The sequence below is a fragment of the Staurois parvus genome, unplaced genomic scaffold (assembly GCF_062004578.1).
Source record: "Staurois parvus isolate SC_StPar_1 unplaced genomic scaffold, SC_StPar_1.0 ptg000132l, whole genome shotgun sequence".
Lineage (NCBI taxonomy): Eukaryota > Metazoa > Chordata > Amphibia > Anura > Ranidae > Staurois > Staurois parvus.
In genome coordinates this window covers 3246705-3268975 of record NW_028317928.1, presented here as the reverse complement: position 1 = coordinate 3268975, position 22271 = coordinate 3246705, and the positions used below count along the sequence as shown (strand labels likewise).

At 43.5% G+C, this 22271-nt stretch overlaps 1 protein-coding gene across 1 annotated transcript in view; it reads left to right on the top strand.

The window, feature by feature from the left end:
* Nucleotides 1-22271, top strand: part of LOC149466172 (uncharacterized) — a 57331-nt gene that overhangs the window by 28905 nt on the left and 6155 nt on the right. Inside the window, exon 8 of the mRNA XM_089672892.1 lies at nt 1249-2270. Within this exon, the coding sequence (XP_089529018.1) occupies nt 1249-2270 (1022 nt within the window). The remainder of the gene's footprint in view (nt 1-1248; nt 2271-22271) is intronic.

Below are 22271 nucleotides of genomic sequence, written 5' to 3'. Positions count from 1 at the left end.
GACTGTGTGCAAGGCATCATGAAATCTGAGGATTACCAAAGGATTTTGGGTCGCACTGTAGGGCCCAGTGTCAGAAAGCTGGGTTTGCGTCCAAGATCCTGGGTCTTCCAGCAGGACAATGACCCCAAACATACGTCAAAAAGCACTCAGAAATGGATGGCAAAGAAGCGCTGGAGAGTTCTGAAGTGGCCAGCAATGAGCCCAGATCTAAATCCCATTGAACACCTGTGGAGAGATCTTAAAATTGCTGTTGGGAAAAGGTGTCCTTCCAATAAGAGAGACCTGGAGCTGTTTGCAAAGGAAGAGTGGTCCAAAATTCCGGGTGAGAGGTGTCAGAAGCTTATTGATGGTTATAGGAAGCGACTGATTTCAGTTATGTTTTCCAAAGGGTGTGCAACCAAATATTAAGTTAAGGGTGCCAATACTTTTGTCCAGCCCATTTTTGGGGTTTTGTGTGACATTATGTCATATTTGCTTTTCTGCCTCTGTTTTATATTTGTTCCAATACATACAAAGGGAATAAACATGTGTATAGCAAAACATGTGTTAATGCAATACCTTTTTTGTGTGAAATACTTGATTTTCAGGAAAAATATCAAGGGTGCCAACAATTTCGGCCATGACTGTATATATACAGTATATATATACTGCATGTTGAAATTAATTTTTTATATATTGCAAAATATATGAAAAATATTTTAAAAAAATAGATTTTTTTCAACATATAAAAAAGTCATTTTAACATTTATTTTTACATATATTTGTAAATGCATTCCAAAAATGTAGATGTGTATTTTTAAAGACATACAGTATATTTGAAATATATTTTAAAAAATATTTTTCAGAAACGCATTTCAACATGCAGTATTTATATATGTGTATATATATATATATATATATATATATATATTTATTGAAATATATTTTGAAATATATTGAATATGGCCAAAATTGTAGCATTTCAAATATGTCAATATATTTGGGGAAAATATTTTTAAAATATACAGTATTTCAAATATATTTTTCTTCCATGATGGCTGCCCTTGACAAAAAACGACCTGTGGAATGTGGGTACAGCCCTAACTGCATGGAAAAATTTTTTTTTGTGCCTGGAGTTTGGCTTTAAAGTATGGTGCTAAGCATGTTCAATTTATCTTGAGCCATCGACTCTTTGATCTCAAAATCTTGTCGTTTCTTTCAACTGTAGTCTTTTATTACAAGCAATTCTGTTCTTTACCTTTTCTCCAGATGGGCGATACATTAGGACTAGCTTGAGGAAATGTCCCATTGTCACTTCAAATGGTGAAACAAATAACAATGACACCAGTTCTTCAGGAAACAACCCTGTTTCTAAGAAGCTTCATCCAGAAGCTCACACTGGTGATCACTCATCTGATCCATCTACTCATGGGAAGAGTCTTCCTGGTGGATTATTTCTGTGCTCTGATTGTAATAAATGTTTTACCGAGAGAACCAAACTCATTGAACATCAGAGGACTCACTCACGGGAGAAGCCATTTTCCTGTTCTGAATGTGGGAAGTGTTTCTCTTGGAAGTCCTCTCTCATAACACACGAGAGAGTTCACACCGGGGAGAAGCCGTATTCATGTTCTCATTGCGGCAAGTGTTTTACGGACAGGTCCAACCTCTCTACACATGAAAAAACGCACACAGCCGAGAAGCCGTTTTCCTGTTCTAACTGTGGGGAAAGTTTTTCCCAGAAGGGTTACCTTCTTTCGCATCAGAGGACTCACAAGGAGGAGAAGCCTTATTCCTGTTCTGAATGCGGGAAGTCTTTTTCATGGAGGAGACTTCTGGTGAGACACCAGAGAATTCACTCGGGGGAAAAGCCATATTTGTGTTCTGAGTGTGGGAAATGCTTCACCGATGGTCCAGATCTTGCTAGACACAAGAGAATCCACACCAGTGACAGACCCTATTCGTGCTCTGAATGTGGGAGAGGTTTTACCAATAAATCGAATTTGGTCCAGCACCAGAGGGTCCACACCGGTGACCACCCGTATTCATGTCCTGAATGTGGGAGAGGCTTCTCTTGCAGGTCGCATCTTATTGGACACCAGAGAACTCACATGGGAGAGAAGCCGTATTCTTGCTCAGAGTGCGGGAAATGTTTTACGCATAAGTCAGCCCTGGTCAGACATGAGAGAATCCACACGGGTAATCGTCCGTTTTCATGTTCTGAATGCGGGAAACGGTTTTCGAGGAAATCCTACCTTAACTCCCACCTCAATTCGCACAAGGGAGAAGAGGTTCCTGTATGAAAGTGTCAGAATTGAATCCTTTTTTTCCACATGTAGGAGGGAATCTACAGCAAAGTGTCTGTTTTATATAAGTGTCTGTGTGTCTTCTTTGCCCTTTCTCTGCCCATGTATCTTCTCTCCATCCCTCCCACCCTCTCTTTCTGTTTTACGTTGTCTCGGGTTGTACAGCAATCATAGGCCTTCACACAGAGCAAGGTGTAAAAAATAAGTATCTATACCTAATAAAGACTTATAAAGTTGTACAGAGAGTTGAATAAGATAACATTTACTGAGGAAATACTGAACCTGCCCACACACACATATGCAGTCAATCAAAACGACCTAAACCTTGCTAAAAAAAAATGTCCATATATATCAGTTATTAGAATGTTCAAATAGTTACCCTGTGCTTCTCTCGCTGGGCAAAATGGGTTTGTCGCTTAATCAGCACACATGGTAACGAATGCTGTCCTTTCATATCCTGGTCAGCTCTCCAAAAGCCTCATGGTCAAGTGAACTCTCTTCTAGACACTATACAACGCCCTGCCGCTCCACATATCACCTAGGGAACTTCATTAGCAATTGTTGATTTGGGGGAGCGGGTGTTCCTAGGCAAAAAAATGGTGCCCGTCTTGGCATACAGCGATTAACGTGTAAACAAAAAGTAGGTAAAAATGGTTTCAGCTCATGTCCTCCACCCGTCAGAGAACCCCCTCCACCCATCGGAGAACCCCCTCCAACGCGTTTCGTCCTATGCGGGGATTAAAGTGGAACTTCACTTTCTCAGTCAACATGGACTATTTTGAATCCTTGTGCTGCTAGAATTATTAAATAGATAGGAAAGTATATCATATTTACTTGTTTCAAACTGTTTTTTCACATTTCTTCAGTTACTTTCTGATTTCAATGCCAAGGCAAATGATGTCATACATCCCAGGAGTCCGCAAGAGGGGAGGAGGGGTTTTCTTAGCTAAGCATGCCCTCCTGCCTGCATTCTTGAGCTAAGGGCAGATGGATTCCATGAAGTAAATGCTGTATGAATCATCTGCCCTCAGTCAAGATGGCCACAGCCAGAAATGCTAGGAGGTGTTTTTCTAAATGATTCCTCAGCTAAATGAAGCATGGAGACATGGATGAATGGGGGAGTTTGCTTTATTATATTTAATTTTTTTAATATTAAAAATGAACCACCTCCTGGCTGGCCCGTGTGCATAAATGGCCGTAAGGGAGCAGTGCAGGAGCGGGTTGCCGTTCATAAATGGCGCCCGCATTTATAGCCTGTGCGCGCTCTCTGGGACTCCGGACACAGCGGAACACATATCTGTATGGAACCTTTGTGTGAGGTCCCAATCATGTGATCACTGATTGGCCAATCAGTGATCACATGAATAGTAGTAAGCAAGATGTCACTTCTGACATCATTGCTTACTACTAGTGAAATCTGAGAATGATCACGGAGGTCACATAGCTATTTACAACAGTTTTGTACCATGTGACAAGCTGTGATCAATCACAGCTCTCACAGTGTTTCTCAATGGCTGCAATAATGCAGCCAGAGAGAAGGAGAAATGATTGCTTTTACAGCCTTTATGGGTGTAAAAGCAATCAAGGTAAAAAAAAAAAAATCTTTATCACCCCCTACAAGTAGTACAGTGTCACTGCGGTGACACTGTACTGCTAGGGCGGGTGTCGGCAACCCGCGGCTCCAGAGCCGCATGCGGCTCTTTTTCATCTTTGCTGCGGCTCCGGAGCACACTGCCCACCAGGTGACAGGCAATAGGGTTTCAGTGATCAGCAAGCCGCGGATCGCAAGCCACATGCGGCTCTTCTGTGTGCCGGGCGCCCGCTCCCCTCCCTCCTCTCGGGCGGCCGCCTCAAAAGTCAGGACTCTTTTAATCCGGCCCGCGGAGCGTGGAACATTGGCTGTCAGGATGTAGGCGGGGCAGCCAGGATGTAGGCGGGGCAGCGTGACGAACTCCTCTCCTCTCACAGTCCGCCCTGAAGACCGAAACACAGCGCGGGAACACAGCAAGAGGAACGCGCGGAGCAAAGGTAAGTGAATTGAGACCATATGGGGAATTAATTACTACATGGGGGATGAATTACTATGGGGGATGAATTACTATGGGGGATGAATTACTATATGGGGGATGAATTACTATGGGGGATGAATTACTATGGGGGATGAATTACTATGGGGGATGAATTACTATATGGGGGATGAATTACTATGGGGGATGAATTACTATGGGGGATGAATTACTATGGGGGATGAATTACTATATGGGGGATGAAGCTAACTGCACGATCCTGTATATAGCATTAAGGTAAGAAACAATATATGCAGTGTCGGATTTGTTTTAAATGTTGCAATGGTTTTGCGGCTCCCAGTCTTTTTTTTCCCTTCGGAAACGGGTCCAAGTGGCTCTTTATGTCTTAAAAGTTGCAGACCCCTGTGCTAGGGTAAAAGTATGTAAACAAAACCCATAAATAATAATCTAAAAAAAATAAATAAAAATGTAAAAAAATTATAATTTTTGGTTATAAACTAATTTGGGTAATTTTTTTCTATTAAAAAGATAACTGAATAAATGTTTGCCAAGATTTATGAATAAAGATTATTAATTTGCAAAATTTTATAAGAAAATACTTTTTTTCAAAATTTTTGGACTTTTTTATTTATATAGCAAAAAAAAAAATCCCAGTGATGAATAAGTACCACCAAAATAAAGTTTTATCTGTCTCAAAAAAATGCTAAAAAATTCATATGGTGTGGCAGTGTGGTATCTTGCCACGGTGAAAATCACGGTGATAACCCAGGATTCTCAACTATACAGGTTGAGGGGCTCCAGGCAGTTCTCTTAATGCAGAGGAAACTGGTTTATCAGTTTCCTCTTTGGTTTGTAAAGCCTGTTTTGGGACCTGGGGCCTGAAGATTTCTAAGTGATTTGGGAGGGATGAAATCTCCAATCCTGGGACCATGTTGGGTTCTGGGCTCCACCCCGGCAGACAGGAGGTCATTGCCCAGGAGTCAGCAGGGCTCCACCTAGGAGATATGGGAGCTAGAGCAGCAAGAGGCTGCCAGCTGTGTGCTAAAAAACCATTTTGAAGGAGTCTGTAAGAGACAGCTGTGAGCCTAAAGTGCAAGGCCAGAGTGGCAGAAATCTGTGTACAAGCCAGGAGGCTGAATATGTGTTTAATTTATTTTGACGGTGGATACCCCTGCGTGGTAAACATGTTATGGAACTTTCCTTTAAATAAAATTGGGCTAAAAACCCTTAAAAAACAGAAGGAAGCGAGTGTCAGTGTGCTGTACAGCTCTACATATGGTGGAGAATGCGGGCACCAGCATTCTCCACCAGCACACTGACACTAGCACACTCCTGAATGCTGCACTTCTGAACATTGAATCCTGTACTCTGTATGTAGCGCTCTCCTAATCCCTGCACTCTGCACATAGCACAGTCTTGAACTGTGCGTTCTATATATAGCACACTCCTGAACCCTGCAATCTGTATGTAGCGCACTCCTGAACCCTGCTGTCTGTACGTAGGGACCTCCTGAACCCTGAACTCTGTATGTAGTGCACTCCTGAACCCTGCACTCTGTACGTAGTGCACATCTGAACCCTGCACTCTGTATGTTGTGCACTCCTGAATCCTGTACTGTGCATGTAGCTCACTCCTGAACCCTTCTCTCTGTACGTAGTGCACTCCTGAACCCCTCTCTATATCTAGTGCACGCCTGAACCTTGCACTCTGTACGTTGTGCACTACTAAACCTTGTACTATGTATGTAGCGCACTCCTGAGCTCTGTACATTGTACACTACTGAACTTTGTACTGTGTATGTAGTGCAGCCCTAAACCCTGCACTCTGTACATTGTGCACTCCTGAACCCTGCACCATGTATGTAGTGCACTCCTAAGCCCTGCACTCTGTATGTAGTGCACTCCTAAACCCTGCACCATGTATGTAGTGCACTTCTGAACCCTGCACCATATATGTAGTGCACTCCTAAGCCCTGCACTCTGTATGTAGTGCACTCCTAAACACTGCACTCTGTAGGTATGGCACTCCTAAGCCCTGCACTTTGTATGTAGTACACTCTTGAACTCTGCACTCTGTATAGAATGCACTTCTACTATTTAATGCCCTTTTAAGAACCCCCCCCCCCACTGTGCAATTTGACCACACCCACCAATTGATGCATCATGCTCCCTCCCAGTGTTTGGGGATGAGTTTCTGCACCTATTCTCTGAAAAAAAACCTTGGTAGGAAGGTTTATCATTTACACTGCGGCCCTGAGATGCGGTTCTGAGTACAGAGCAGTTAAATGAAAATTAAAAGGTAAAAGGTAAGTCGCTGCACTAATTCCCACCTCCCTTCTGAGTGTATGGCCACAGCTCTTGTCCCCCGTAATGTACTGACAATGCTGACAGCCCTCCTGCTACCTATTCCTGATATAGACATACTTTATATTACTTGTTTTACTTACCTGCTGTGTGTAGTGGTTTTGCACAGAGCAGCACAGATCCTCTTCTTCTTGGGTCCCCCGCCAGCGCTCCTGGCCCCTCCCTCCTGTCGGGTGCCCCCATAGCAAGCAGCTTGCTATGGGAGCACCTGAGCAGGCATGCTTCCAAGTCGTGGCTCTGTGTGTCCATTCACAACACAGAGACATGGCTCGGCCCCATCCCCTTCCTCTCCTGATTGTCTCACTGGCTGTGATTGACAGCCATTGGCCTGCCTCAGCCAATCAGAAGTGAGAGTCCCTGGAGAACCGAGGCTCTCATGGACATCGCTGGACTGAGAGGGGCTCAGGTAGGTGTTAGGGATGGCTGGAGGGGCTGCTACACACAGAAGGCTTCTTACCTTCATGCATAATACAATGCATAAAGGTAAAGAACATTGAGCGTTTAGAACCACTTTTAACCCAAAAGCAAACATTGCAACTTGCTAATGTCTTTCTTCTATTTTTATAGGGTGATCCAGCCAGTAAGTCTGGTATTTTTCAAAAGAACAAACTCTTAGAGATACATAAGTTACAGGGATGAGACAAACCATTTACCACTGATGGGGGTGCTTACAATGATCAGCTGTATTTATTTATGGAAAACCTTTATCCCAAAGGATTACACGGTTTACTTAAGCTGCGTACAGTATAAAGTGTGAGCTGGAGTTTGCCTTCAATTTGTTAGTGTATCTAAATCTGCTAGTACATTTAACACTCCCCTCCCCCCCAGACTGACAATGCTGTTGCCCTGTGCTTGTTTATCCAGACTGGGGGCGCTCTAAAACAGGAGGAGTGTTACTGGCCAAATCACCAGGTCAAAACACACTGGAAAAAGAATAAAAAAGAAAACTAATGCAGCAATCACATCTAAAGATTGGTAAGCTGCAATATATCACATTTTTTGTTTTAGGTTTAATATTGCTTTCAGCAGGGAGGTCAAAATTGTGTGATGGGGCCCCACGACCTGTAGTTACACCCCTGCTTATGCTGCATTCTTGTGCTATTGGATAGATAGAAAATATAATTTTATGATTTGAAAATATCATGTGCACACTGTCAGGCTCGTATACATGATTCCAACAGAAGCACGGTACTACCCAAGTTCTCTGACTTGTAGGTATGAGGTCAGGATGTGGTATTCACCATCTATCCCATCCCATGAAAGCAGAGAAGTATATTCCAGAGCCACCACCAGAGGGCAACCGTCTGCCAATGAGAGGAGGAAGTGGCCATTTTATTGTAGACCAGAAATGTGACATGAATGTCTTTTTATTGTGAAAAAGAGAGGAGGTCCCAGCACTCTGTATGAATTGGATGGGGGAGTTAAGTCAAACCAACACATCCTCATCTTCCTGTAAGTCCTCTGATGTGTACAACATTAGATTGGGGGCTCTCCTTGGGTTGATGGTGCTTGGGGGCACATTCTCGGATAAGTGCAGTCTTTGTCTTGGAGCTATACAAAGACGACTATCTGAGGAATGGATTCATTTTATGCTCCAATGAAAAGGAACTAGAATGGGAGCCAGGAAGGAGAAAACCTCTTGGACATTTACAAAGCACTTGTCCTTCGAAATCAGTCAGCGCATGGAGGTCTCTAAGAAGGTCCCCTCTGCCTAAGAATTTAGTAAAAGGATATCTGCACTGAGGACATTTTAAAAAAAGTTGTATTTAAGTATTTATTTTATAGGTTTTTATATTGTGAAAGCATTGCTGGGAAGTCTTTGTTGCAAGAACAGAAATTCAGATACGTGGATCTGAAGGATCTGTAGAAGGACGTTATGATGGAGAACCGGCCAACCCTTGCATCACCTGGTAAGAGGAGACTTTCATTTCTTGTAAGGGATAGAAGGGTATTGAGGATCCACCTAGATACACACATCCTCTGATATAAAGTCATAGAAACAATAGAGGAGTGGAGGTATTTAGAAGGACACAAGCATCTGTAGAAGGATGTCATGAAGGAGAACCGGTCACTCCTCACATCACTGGGTAAGAGAAGATTTTAATTTCTTGTAAAGGAGAGAAAGGTATTGAGGTTCCACCTAGATACACACACCCTCTGATACAGTATAAAGTCATAGAAACAATAGAGGAGTGGGAGTATTTAGAAGGACGTCATGATGGGAAACCTGCCAACTCTCATATCACTGGGCAAGAGGAGATTTTCATTTCTTGTAAAGGAGAGAAGGGTATTGAGGATCCACCTAGATAAATGCATCCTCTGATACAAAGTCATAGAAACAATGGAGGAGTGGGAGTATATAGAATGACACAAGGATCTGTAGAAGCATGTTATGATGGAGAACCGGCCACCCCTCACGTCACCGGGTAAGAGGAGCCGTTCATTTTTTGTAAAGGAGAGAAGGGTATTGAGGATCCATCTAGATGCACACATCCTCTGATAGAAAGTCATAGAAACATTAGAGGAGTAGAAGTATATAGAAGGACACAAGGATCTGCTGTAGAAGGACGTCATGATGGAGAACCCGACAACCCTCTTATCACTGGGCAAGAGGAGATTTTCTTTTCTTGTAAAGGAAAGAAGGGTATTGTGGATCCACCTAGATACACGCATCCTCTGATATAAAGACATAGAAACAATAGAGGAGTGGGAGTATATAGAATGACACAAGGATCTGTAGAAGAATGTCATGATGGAGAACCGGCCATCCCTCACATCACCGGGTAAGAGGAGACTTTCATTTCTTGTATTGAGGATCCACCTAGATACACACATCCTCTGATATAAAGACATAGAAACAATAGAGGAGTGGGAGTATATAGAAGGACACAAGGATCTGTAGAAGGACGTCATGATGGAGAACTGTCCGCCCCTCACATCACCGGGTAAGAGGGGACTTTAATTTCTTGTAAAGGAAACACGTCCACGCAGGGGCTATCAATTGCACATAAAAAAAAATATAAAAAAACAGTGCTCTAACTCCAACAGAGCAAAAGGTGCGCCCACGCAGGGTCTATCAATTGCACATAAATGACAAAACATTAGTATAACACCGACAGTAACTCAAACTAAAGGCAGCTATCCACTGCCACACCAAAAACAAACAAAAAAAGAAAAGGAAAGAGGAGTACAAAAGGAAAAAGATAACAAGAGCAGGGGTCCGAGAACGCCAATACCGAGCAACATCACATCCCCAGACTAGCCGGGGGGAGAGCGTGGGAAAGGCATATTGCAACCACGGCTCCCATATTTTCAAGGATTTCTATTGGGAGTCGTTACAGATACTCAACATCTGTTCATGGAGCATCATAGTGGTCACATGGTCCCGCACCCCCTGAAGAGGGACAAATGGGCTCTTCCAGGCCTGAGCAATTGTTTTAGTGGCCGACAAAAACAAATAGGAAGCCAACTTCTGCTGATGAGCCAAGAGGCCCAGTATGGGACAATGAAGCAAAGCAGACTGAGCATCTCAGTGTATGGAGAGGCGGAACAAGGTGAAAAGGAGGCCAAACACACGAGAACAAAAACGAAACAGTCTCTGGCATGACCACCGCATTTATTTTATTTTATAAAAAATATGGGTTTAGTGTCACTTAACAGATTTTCTGTTGCCTTTTTTTCTTCAGTTGAGATAAGTTGGAATATATGTTTTGCACATATTCCTCACTTTCTCATCATGTAACAAAATGTGCGCACAGAAATCCAACACATTTATTACATAACAAGCGATATGATAAAGTCTATGATAGATTCATAAACTGCAACAAATTAATGAACAAAACTGATGCCACTTTATTTATAAATAACAAACCCACTGTGCGTTTCCTACAGATGGATCCAGTACCAGAGATATTCCAGAGAGATGTCCATGTCCTCTGTATACCCAAGATTCCACACAGGGCTATCAGGAGATCCCTCAGGAGGATCAGGTACCAGAAATCAAAATTTGTAATTAAATCTGATATTTTCCATTGTACCCTAAATATAAGGAGTTGTGTCTTATCTAGGGTGAAGGTCTGAATTCTTATAAAGAAGAGCTGTATGTGATGGGTGATGATCCATGTATGAAGAAGGAAATCCCTCCAGAGATCAGCCCAGGTCAGTAATAAACACTAACATTGGATTCACACTGTTTCTTGTGCACACATGGTAACATACAGTACAAGGATGAGCTCAGATGTGTTCGGATACAAGTCTGAATCCGTCTGAGCTATCCTGCCAGAAAGCTGTCAAATCTGACAGCCAATCAATGGTGGCAGGAGCATTCCCCAACCTGCAACCACGTGTATCCAAGCCCCTTGTAAATGTGTAGTTAAGTGCTTGTAGGATACAATTGAATATATTTCTGCTGTTGTGTTAATTGCACTGTTCAGCTAAGTGGTTAGTTCAGGCTGCCCAGGATGGGAAGGGGTTAACTATGTCTCAGACTTTTTCCCAGGCTTTCTGGGTCCTGCCCCCCGTTGCAAGCCACATAAATACAAGGGCAGGGCCCAGAGAAGTCTCTCTCCCTTCCACATGGGATTTGCAGAGGAAGAACTGTTACACCATGTGGTCCTACTGCATAAGGTGCCCCCTTCCTGGGTCACCCTGCTGGGATTCTCCCTGGACTAGGAACTTACCATTACTAGACTTTTGCTGAATGGACTTTGCTTCTCTGGAAGGTATGAACCTGGGCAGCCTTCATTAGTTTGTTAGGGTTGGACTCTGTTTCTTGTGTGCTGTGCTTTTGAACTGTGTTGTTGAATCTTAATAGTTAAAAATCTTAAATATTTCATGTCTGGTCTAAGGTTTTTCAGAGGGGTGCATGATGATACATGGTGTATCAGAAGAAGAGGACCTGTAAAGCGCACATACACACTTGGGGTACAGGAGGAAGGTCACTACAAAGGGACAACTCAGCCGAAGAGTTGGAGCAGAAGGGGAATAGTTGCCACGGGTAGCATTGAACTCCTGGGAATTAATATATCGTCAATTAGAGTGGTACCTGGCGTAGGTGACAGGTCCTCTGGCAGCAAGGGGGTCAGTGTTCTGACTCTTTCCCTAGTGGTTGGGGCCCCAAAAACAATGGCAATCTAACCTATGGTAGAGACCCCATGTACCTAGCCTCATGGTACGGGAGAACTGAAGGAGTTAAAAATGAGGTCCACGTTAGGTGCACAACAGGACTCCAGTCTGTCACTGGAAGCGAGGTGGCAGAGTTATGCTGGACTGGTAGAGAGGGCATAGGCTCAGCGGTGTCGAGTAAAGAGAAACTCTGTATGTTACACAGCTTCACACAGTGTATGTGTCATCTCTAAGCCGGGGTCAGGGCCGTGGATAAGGGAGTACCACCAGTCCTCCTATGTGGGGCCCAGGCAGCTGGGTGAATCAAATGTGGGCAGAGAGGTGAGCAGCACGGCGGGAGGGGGCGCTTATTGGAAACAATCCCCTGTATGGCTCTCTCTGCAGCAGCTGAAAGTTGGCTTCTTCTCCTCTCCCCTTCTCCATTGGCTTTCAGCTGCTACAGAGAGAGACATACAGGGGATCGGTTCTAGTAATTTACCAGCCCCTTGCTTTCTTGAAAGAGCACAATGAGTGATCAGTACCGATCACTCATTATGTTCGTTCATAACTGAAGCATTTTTTTTTTTGTGGGGATGGGGGCCCTGTTAGGTTGGCTGTAAGGGGCTGCATGGTTTCTAACAGCAGCCCTGGCTGGGGTACCACCATAATGTTGACTGCCACTAGGATGCAGCCCCGCCCGGTTGAGGCGTTGATGAGTGTGTACTAGGGACAGGAGAGTAGAGATACCCCAGCACATGTTCTGGATAAGATGGCCCCACCCAAATGTGGCTGCAGGGCAGGGAATGCGTTCGCCACCTATGATTGGCTGTCAGCTTTGACCATTTTCTGGTGGGATAGCTCAAGCAGCTTTGGACTCGTGTCCGAACATGCCTGACCTCATTCCTACTAACATATACGCATAGGTATGAATGAGCCCATATAGTCTCCCTTTCCCATTAAACTGCAACCCATATGTGTGAAACACATAGAAAATTATTGAATTTCTCTTTTCCTTGGATCTTCATGGAGGAAAATGCATGAGTTTTGCTGCTTAAAAATGGACAATTGTGAACAGGCCCAAATAAATCCAGAAATATTTAGAAATTTTAGAAGATGCTTCTCATGGGCCACCAGTTTCCGTACTTCTCTTCTGAGTGTAGATGAAAAGTAATGGGCGCTCACCTCTTCTTTCTGACACTCCAAGTTGTAGGTGGGCCCTCAAGGTCCTCACTTACAATACAGGAATATTAGTCTTGCATTGTATGTGATGTCATCAGAGCTGAGAGCGCCGAAGGGAAGGGGCTTTGGTGAACCGCTGGCATGGAAGAAGGAGAATGATAAGTAAAAGTACGTATTACAGGTACTCTAGGCAAAAGAAAATGTATTTAACTCTCGGGATTATCAGGGGAGCCCCACTGCAAGGGTACATTTTTTTTATTTACCCAGAAGTCCAATATGAATGCTTTTTTGCTTCCTGCAGCAATATCTTATCAGAACCCGACCAGATATTATAGCTCTTCAAGCCCTGGTGCACATATCATGAAAGCCAATGTCTACGGATAGCAACCCCAAAACAGCTTTAGGCTGGTTTTCCGGAGGTCCACCCAGCTGTGGACATCTTCAGAAATGTTAAGCTGGTCTCATGATTGTATGCTATGGCATCATGCAGGTGATAAGTATGGATTGCACATCAAATGGTGGCTTCCAACATCAAGACCTGAGCCACCCTGATCTTTCAGGTGTCTCCTAAAATTGAAGGTATTCTAAAGATTGTAAATTAAAAAAAAAAATTAATACTGTAATGGCATTGCACAGAGCAACTCTGATCCTCTTCTTTTTGGGTACCCTGCCAGCGTTCCTGGCTCTTCCCCCCTGCTGAGTGACCCCAATAGCGAGCCACTCCCCTGTGAATGGACATTGTCCATTCACACACAGAGAGCGGCTCCTCCCCCCCATTAACCATGACTGACTGCAGCAGGAGTCCATGGAGCCAACCTGGGAGAGCTGCTGCTCTCATGCACATCACTGGATCGAGATGGGACTCAGGTAAGTATGAGGGGAAGCTAGGGGGGGGGGGGGGGGGAGCAGTATGCAGAAGGTTTTTTACCTCAATGCATACAATGAAAAAAAAGTGAAAAAAAGAAACTTCTGGCTTTAGAACCACGTTAACTGCTTCTTCTCACAATGCAAGTATATGAGTTGTCCAACTCACAAAAACAACGCACTCCCTGTGCAACTGTTATCTTATCAAAGTATTTGTTAAAGCTGAATTCCAAGTATATTTTTTTTGCATTGTTAAAGTGTTACTAAACCCACAACAGTAAAATCAGTCTGTATATGCAGTAAAGCATGCTTGTTATACTCACTGGGGAACCTAAGGGGTTAATCCTCCGCATTGTGTAAAAAGGCTGTTTGATCCTGTCTTCTCTGATCCTCCCCTTCTACTGTCCCCATTCCATCTGCTGATAGAACGGAACCTTGGACATGCTCAGTTTGTTGTGTATTGCTGGAGAGTTTTTTTCTTTTTCTTGGGAGGGTACATGTGATCAGCACAGGGCCAATCAGTGCTGTCTAAACACAGGGTCAGGGGTCATGCAACCTTATAGGACAATCAGGGGAGAATGAAAACTCCTCCTACAAGCTTTAACCAGTGCTCTGCTGGACACTGATAGAAGTCACAAGACTGCTATATACTGCTGATGAGAAAAGGTCTTTAGCAGTTTATATTTACTAAAATAATTGCATTTCCATGTTGTGTGTAGTGTTGGAGACCAGATATAGTGAATGCAGGGTCCTGGGAGAGTGGATATAGTGAATGCAGGGTCCAGGGAGAGTGGATATAGTGAATTGTGGGTCTGGGGAGACCAGATATAGTGAATGCGGGGTCCAGGGAGACCAGATATAAAGAATGCAGAGTTCGGGGAGACCAGATATAGTGAATGCAGGGTCCTGGGAGACCAGATATAGTGAATGCAGGGTCCGGGGAGACCAGATATAGTGAATGCAGGGTCCGGGAAGTGCGGATATAGTGAATGCAGGGTCCGGGGAGAGCGGATATAGTGAATGCAGGGTCTGGGGAGACCGAATATAGTGAATGCAGGATCCGGGGAGAGCAGATATAGTGAATGCAGGGTACAGGGAGAGCAGATATAGTGAATGCAGGGTCCTGGGAGACCAGATATAGTGAATGCAGGGTCCGGGGAGAGCGGATATAGGGAATGCAAGGTCCGGGGAGAGCAGATATAGGGAATGCAGGGTCCTGGGAGACCAGATATAGTGAATGCAGGGTACTGGGAGACCAGATATAGTGAATGCAGGGTCCTGGGAGACCAAATATAGTGAATGCAGGGTCTGGGGAGAGCAGATATAGTGAATACAGGGTCCGGGGAGAGCAGATATAGTGAATGCAGGATCCAGGGAGAGCAGATGTAGTGAATGCAGGGTCCGGGGAGAGCGGATATAGTGAATGCAGGGTCTGGGGAGAGCGGATATAGTGAATGCAGGGTCCGGGGAGAGCAGATATAGTGAATGCAGGGTCCGGGGAGACCAGATATAGGGAATGCAGGGTCCGGGGAGAGCGGATATACTGAATGCAGGGTCCGAGGAGAGCGGATATAGTGAATGCAGGGTCCGAGGAGAGCGGATATACTGAATGCAGGGTCTGGGGTTTAGCAACACTTTAAATTGGTACAGCTTAGAGTATACAGTACATATTCCTTACCTGACCAATCACTGTACTTGCTGTGATTGTCCATTATTCCTTAAATTCATATAAACCCAGTCATTAAAATCTCATATAATCCTATAGCCATATTAACGTAATTTCAAAATAAATTTTTCAATATTTCAGATATATGGCTTTTGTTAAAATAATATCTGGTGATCCTTTTTCAGGCACTTCCTGTTGTGGGGTGACAACTCTATTCCCCTGTCTTTCAGTTTTGCTCCTGTGATGTCATCCTATCACATGGAGGTTGATTTATTAAAACTGGAGAGCGCAAAATCGAATGCAGCTGTGCATGGCAGCCAATCAGCTTCTAACTTCAGCTTGTTAAATTAAGCTTTGACAAAAAAAAAATGAAAAAGAATTGGTTCCTATCTGGTTCCTATGCAGAGCTGCACCAGATTTTCCACTCTCCAGTTTTAGTAAATCAACCCCATGGTGTTCAGATAGAGACTACAAATGGCTGTTTTAACTCACATTACTCAGGCATGGTCCATGGGGTTGATTTACTAAAACCATCAAGAAACTGACCTGGGAAATGGCATGCAGTCATTGATGGAGTGCATAAGGATAGGAAATGGCTGCAAGAGAGGCCACAATAGATCAGCATTATTGAGATGCAACAAAGGATGAAAATAAGTATTTTATGAAAATAAGGCTATTGTCTATGAGGCACAGTGCTTTAAAAATGTGATTCAGCTATGGTTTACATCTACTTTAACTTTGCCAGTATGTGTTTCCCACAGATGTATCCAGTAATAGAAATACCCCAGAGAGATGTCCCCATTCTCTGTATTCCTGGGACTCCACACAGGAACATCAGGAGATCCCTCAGGAGGATCAGGTAACATATTGGATCTTCTGGTCTACATACTGTATGCTTATTTATGTTATGTTTAACACAAAGCTAACGTTCAGTTTAGTCTTGAAGCAATTTATGGTATATTTTGCTTGTGATATTCAGGATGAAAACCTGATTAAAGAAGAAGAGCCGTATCCGATGGGTGATGATCTTTGTAAGGAGAAGGAGATCCCTCCAGAGATCAGCACAGGTGAGGAATACACTCTAAATCCAGAGAAGAGTCCCAGATCCTCTTTTTTAAGTCACTACAACAATCTCTTCTTCTCCCCCTCCTCTGTCAGTAGACAGTAATGGGGATGCAGTATTAAAACTGGAGCACTCCAAGCCTGAGGCAGCTGTCCATGGTAGCCAATCAGCTATGTAGGTAAGTTTGGTATTAGGTTACAGAAAAGGTTAATGTTAGAGTCATATGGAGGGTTAGTGTTGAAGTTATATGGAGGGTTATTGTTGGAGTCATATGGAAGGTTAGTGTTGGAGTTATATGGAGGGTTAGTGTTGGAGTCATATGGAGGGTTAGTGTTGGAGTCATATGGAGGGTTAGTGTTGGATTTATATGGCGCGTTAGTGTTGGAGTTATATGGAGTGTTAGTGTTGGAGTTATAGAGTTATATGGAGGGTTAGTGTTGGAGTCATATGGAGGGTTAGTGTTGGATCCCTATGGAGGGTTAGTGTTGGAGTTATATGGAGGGTTAGTGTTGGAGTTATAGAGTCATATGGAGGGTTAGTGTTAGAGTCATATGGAGGGTTAGTGTTGGAGTTATATGGAGGGTTAGTGTTGGAGTCATATGAAGGGTTAGGGGTTATATGGAGGGTTAGTGTTGGGGTTATATGGAGGGTTAGTGTTGAAGTTAAATGGAGGGTTAGTGTTGGAGTCATATGAAGGGTTAGTGTTGGAGTCATATGGAGGGTTAGTGTTGGAGTTATATGGAGGGTTAGTGTTGGAGTCATATGGAGGGTTAGTGTTGGAGTCATATGGAGGGTTAGTGTTGGAGTCATATGGAGGGTTAGTGTTGGAGTTATATGGAGGCTTAGTGTTGAAGTTATATGGAGGGTTAGTGTTGGAGTCATATGGAGGGTTAGTGTTGGAGTTATATGGAGGATTAGTGTTGAAGTCATATGGAGGGTTAGTGTTGGAGTCATATGGAGGGTTAGTGTTGGAGTTATATGGAGGGTTAGTGTTGGAGTCATATGGATGGTTAGTGTTGGATTAATATGAAGGGTTAGTGTTGGAGTCATATGGAGGGTTAGTGTTGGGGTTATATGGAGGGTTAGTGTTGGGGTTATATGGAGGGTTAGTGTTGGAGTCATATGGAGGGATAGTGTTGGAGTCGTATGGAGGGTTAGTGTTGGAGTTATTTGGAGGGTTAGTGTTAGGGTTATATGGAGGGTTAGTGTTAGAGTCATATGGAGGGTTAGTGTTGGAGTCATATGGAGGGTTAGTGTTAGAGTCATATGGAGGGTTAGTGTTGAAGTTATATGGAGGGTTATTGTTGGAGTCATATGGAAGGTTAGTGTTGGAGTTATATGGAGGGTTAGTGTTGGAGTCATATAGAGGGTTAGTGTTGGAGTCATATGGAGGGTTAGTGTTGGATTTATATGGAGCGTTAGTGTTGGAGTTATATGGAGTGTTAGTGTTGGAGTCATATGGAGGGTTAGTGTTGGAGCCCTATGGAGGGTTAGTGTTGGAGTTATATGGAGGGTTAGTGTTGGAGTTATAGAGTCATATGGAGGGTTAGTGTTATAGTCATATGGAGGGTTAGTGTTGGAGTTATATGGAGGGTTAGTGTTGGAGTTATAGAGTCATATGGAGAGTTAGTGTTGGAGTTATATGGAGGGTTATTGTTGGAGTCATATGCAGGGTTAGGGGTTATATGGAGGGTTAGTGTTGGGGTTATATGGAGGGTTAGTGTTGAAGTTAAATGGAGGGTTAGTGTTGGAGTCATATGAAGGGTTAGTGTTGGAGTCATATGGAGGGTTAGTGTTGGAGTTATATGGAGGCTTAGTGTTGAAGTTATATGGAGGGTTAGTGTTGGAGTCATATGGAGGGTTAGTGTTGGAGTCATATGGAGGGTTAGTGTTGGAGTCATATGGAGGGTTAGTGTTGGAGTTATATGGAGGCTTAGTGTTGAAGTTATATGGAGGGTTAGTGTTGGAGTCATATGGAGGGTTAGTGTTGGAGTTATATGGAGGATTAGTGTTGGAGTCATATGGAGGGTTAGTGTTGGAGTTATATGGAGGGTTAGTGTTGGAGTCATATGGATGGTTAGTGTTGGATTAATATGAAGGGTTAGTGTTGGAGTCATATGGAGGGTTAGTGTTGGGGTTATATGGAGGGTTAGTGTTGGGGTTATATGGAGGGTTAGTGTTGGAGTCATATGGAGGGATAGTGTTGGAGTCGTATGGAGGTTTAGTGTTGGAGTTATTTGGAGGGTTAGTGTTAGAGTTATATGGAGGGTTAGTGTTAGAGTCATATGGAGGGTTAGTGTTGGAGTCATATGGAGGGTTAGTGTTAGAGTCATATGGAGGGTTAGTGTTAGAGTCATATGGAGGGTTAGTGTTGAAGTTATATGGAGGGTTATTGTTGGAGTCATATGGAAGGTTAGTGTTGGAGTTATATGGAGGGTTAGTGTTGGAGTCATATGGAGGGTTAGTGTTGGAGTCATATAGAGGGTTAGTGTTGGATTTATATGGAGCGTTAGTGTTGGAGTTATATGGAGTGTTAGTGTTGGAGTTATATGAAGGGTTAGTGTTGGAGTTATATGGAGGGTTAGTGTTGGAGTCATATGAAGGGTTAGGGGTTATATGGAGGGTTAGTGTTGGGGTTATATGGAGCGTTAGTGTTGAAGTTATATGGAGGGTTAGTGTTGGAGTTATATGGAGTGTTAGTGTTGGAGTTATAGAGTTATATGGAGGGTTAGTGTTGGATCCCTATGGAGGGTTAGTGTTGGAGTTATATGGAGGGTTAGTGTTGGAGTCATATGGAGGGTTAGTGTTGGAGTCATATGGAGGGTTAGTGTTGGAGTTATAGAGTTATATGGAGGGTTAGTGTTGGATCCCTATGGAGGGTTAGTGTTGAAGTCATATGGAGGGTTAGTGTTGGAGTCATATGGAGGGTTAGTGTTGGAGTTATATGGAGGGTTAGTGTTGGAGTCATATGGATGGTTAGTGTTGGATTAATATGAAGGGTTAGTGTTGGAGTCATATGGAGGGTTAGTGTTGGGGTTATTTGGAGGGTTAGTGTTGGGGTTATATGGAGGGTTAGTGTTGGAGTCATATGGAGGGATAGTGTTGGAGTCATATGGAGGGATAGTGTTGGAGTCGTATGGAGGGTTAGTGTTGGAGTTATTTGGAGGGTTAGTGTTAGGGTTATATGGAGGGTTGGTGTTGGACTTATATGGAGGGTTAGTGTTGGAGTTATATGGAGGGCTAGTGTTGGAGTTATTTGGAGGGTTAGTGTTAGGGTTATATGGAGGGTTTGTGTTGGAGTCATATGGAGGGTTAGTGTTGGAGTTATATGGAGGGTTAGTGTTGGAGTCATGTGAAGGGTTAGGGGTTATATGGAGGGTTAGTGTTGGGGTTATATGGAGGGTTAGTGTTGAAGTTATATGGAGGGTTAGTGTTGGAGTTATATGGAGGGTTAGTGTTAGAGTCATATGAGGGGTTAGTGTTGGAGTCATATGGAGGGTTAGTGTTGGAGTTATATGGAGGCTTAGTGTTGAAGTTATATGGAGGGTTAGTGTTGGAGTCATATGGAGGGTTAGTGTTGGAGTTATATGGAGGCTTAGTGTTGAAGTTATATGGAGGGTTAGTGTTGGAGTTATATGGAGGCTTAGTGTTGAAGTTATATGGAGGGTTAGTGTTGGAGTTATATGGAGGGTTAGTGTTGAAGTTATATGGAGGGTTGGTGTTGGAGTTATATGGAGGGTTAGTGTTGGAGTCATATGGAGGGTTAGTGTTGGAGTCATATGGTGGGTTAGTGTTGGAGTTATATGTAGGGTTAGTGTTGGAGTTATATGGAGGGTTAGTGTTGGAGTCATATGGAGGGTTAGTGTTGGAGTTATATGGAGGGTTAGTGTTGGAGTTATATGGAGGGTTAGTGTTGGAGTTATATGGAGGCTTAGTGTTGAAGTTATATGGAGGGTTAGTGTTGGAGTCATATGAAGGGTTAGTGTTGGAGTCATATGGAGGGTTAGTGTTGGAGTTATATGGAGGGTTAGTGTTGAAGTTATATGGAGGGTTAGTGTTGGAGTTATATGGAGGGTTAGTGTTGGAGTCATATGGAGGGTTAGTGTTGGAGTCATATGGAGGGTTAGTGTTGGAGTTATATGGAGGGTTAGTGTTGGAGTCATATGGAGGGTTAGTGTTGGAGTCATATGGAGGGTTAGTGTTGGAGTTATATGGAGGGTTAGTGTTGGAGTCATATGGAGGGTTAGTGTTGGAGTTATATGTAGGGTTAGTGTTGGAGTTATATGGAGGGTTAGTGTTGGAGTTATATGGAGGGTTAGTGTTGGAGTTATATGTAGGGTTAGTGTTGGAGTTATATGGAGGGTTAGTGTTGGAGTCATATGGAGGGTTAGTGTTGGAGTCATATGGAGGGTTAGTGTTGGAGTTATATGGAGGGTTAGTGTTGGAGTCATATGGAGGGTTAGTGTTGGAGTCATATGGAGGGTTAGTGTTGGAGTTATATGTAGGGTTAGTGTTGGAGTTATATGGAGGGTTAGTGTTGGAGTCATATGGAGGGTTAGTGTTGGAGTCATATGGAGGGTTAGTGTTGGAGTTATATGGAGGGTTAGTGTTGGAGTCATATGGAGGGTTAGTGTTGGAGTTATATGTAGGGTTAGTGTTGGAGTTATATGGAGGGATAGTATTAGAGTCATATGGAGGGTTTGTGTTGGAGTTACAGTATATGGAGGGATAGTGTTGAAGTTATATGGAGGGTTAGTGTTAGATTTGAATGGAGGGTTAGTGTTGGGGTTACAGAGAGGCTCAATGTTAGGGTTACAAGGAGCAGGGATGATTACAGGGATGATTAGTTTTGGGGTTACATGGAGGGTTGGTGTTAGATTTGGAGGGATTGTCAGGGTTACAGGGAGGATTGGGATACAGAGAGGGTTAGTTTGAATACAGAGAGGGTTAGCTTTGGGGTTATAAGGAAGGTTGGTGTTAGAGTTACAGGGCTGATTTATGTTTTGACCACAGGGAGGGATAGTGTTAGGGTTACAGAGGGGCTTAATGTACGGGAGGATTAGTTTTGTGGTTAAAGGGAGGATTGGTGTTGGGGTACAGGGAGGATTAGCATGAAGATTACAAGAATGGTTATTTTCTGGGTTACAGGTTATAGTGAGGACTATTGATATGCTTACAAGTAGGGTTAGTGGGAGACTCACAATAAGGATTAGTGTTAGAGTCACAGGTAGGGTTAGTGTTGAGGTTACAGGGAGGATTAGTGTTGGGGTACAGGGAGGATTAGTATGAAAATTACAAGAATGGTTATTTTCTGGGTTGCAGTGAGGCCTATTGATATGCTTACAGGTAGGGTTAGTGGGAAACTCACAAGGATTAGTGTTAGGGTCACAGGGAGCGTTAGTGTTGAGGTTCCAGGGGAGGGTTAGTATTGGAGTTACAGGAAGGGTTAATACGGGGGTTATAGGGAGGGTAGGTGCAAGGGGTACTTCCTGGTAGGGTCTCGCTCTCAGCACTGGGACCTCTATTCCAAATAATACCAGCACTGAAACCTTCTGTACTGTATCTTGTTACTACTGGGGCATGATGAGTGGACTACTTGTATGGTTGGGGCAGTGGACGGAAATCTGGAACATTTTTATTTTAGGCATTCCCACGGATTGTTGTGCATTCTCTTTGTTTCAAAATGGAATGATAAAAAAGCACTCCCATCTACTTGCTTTT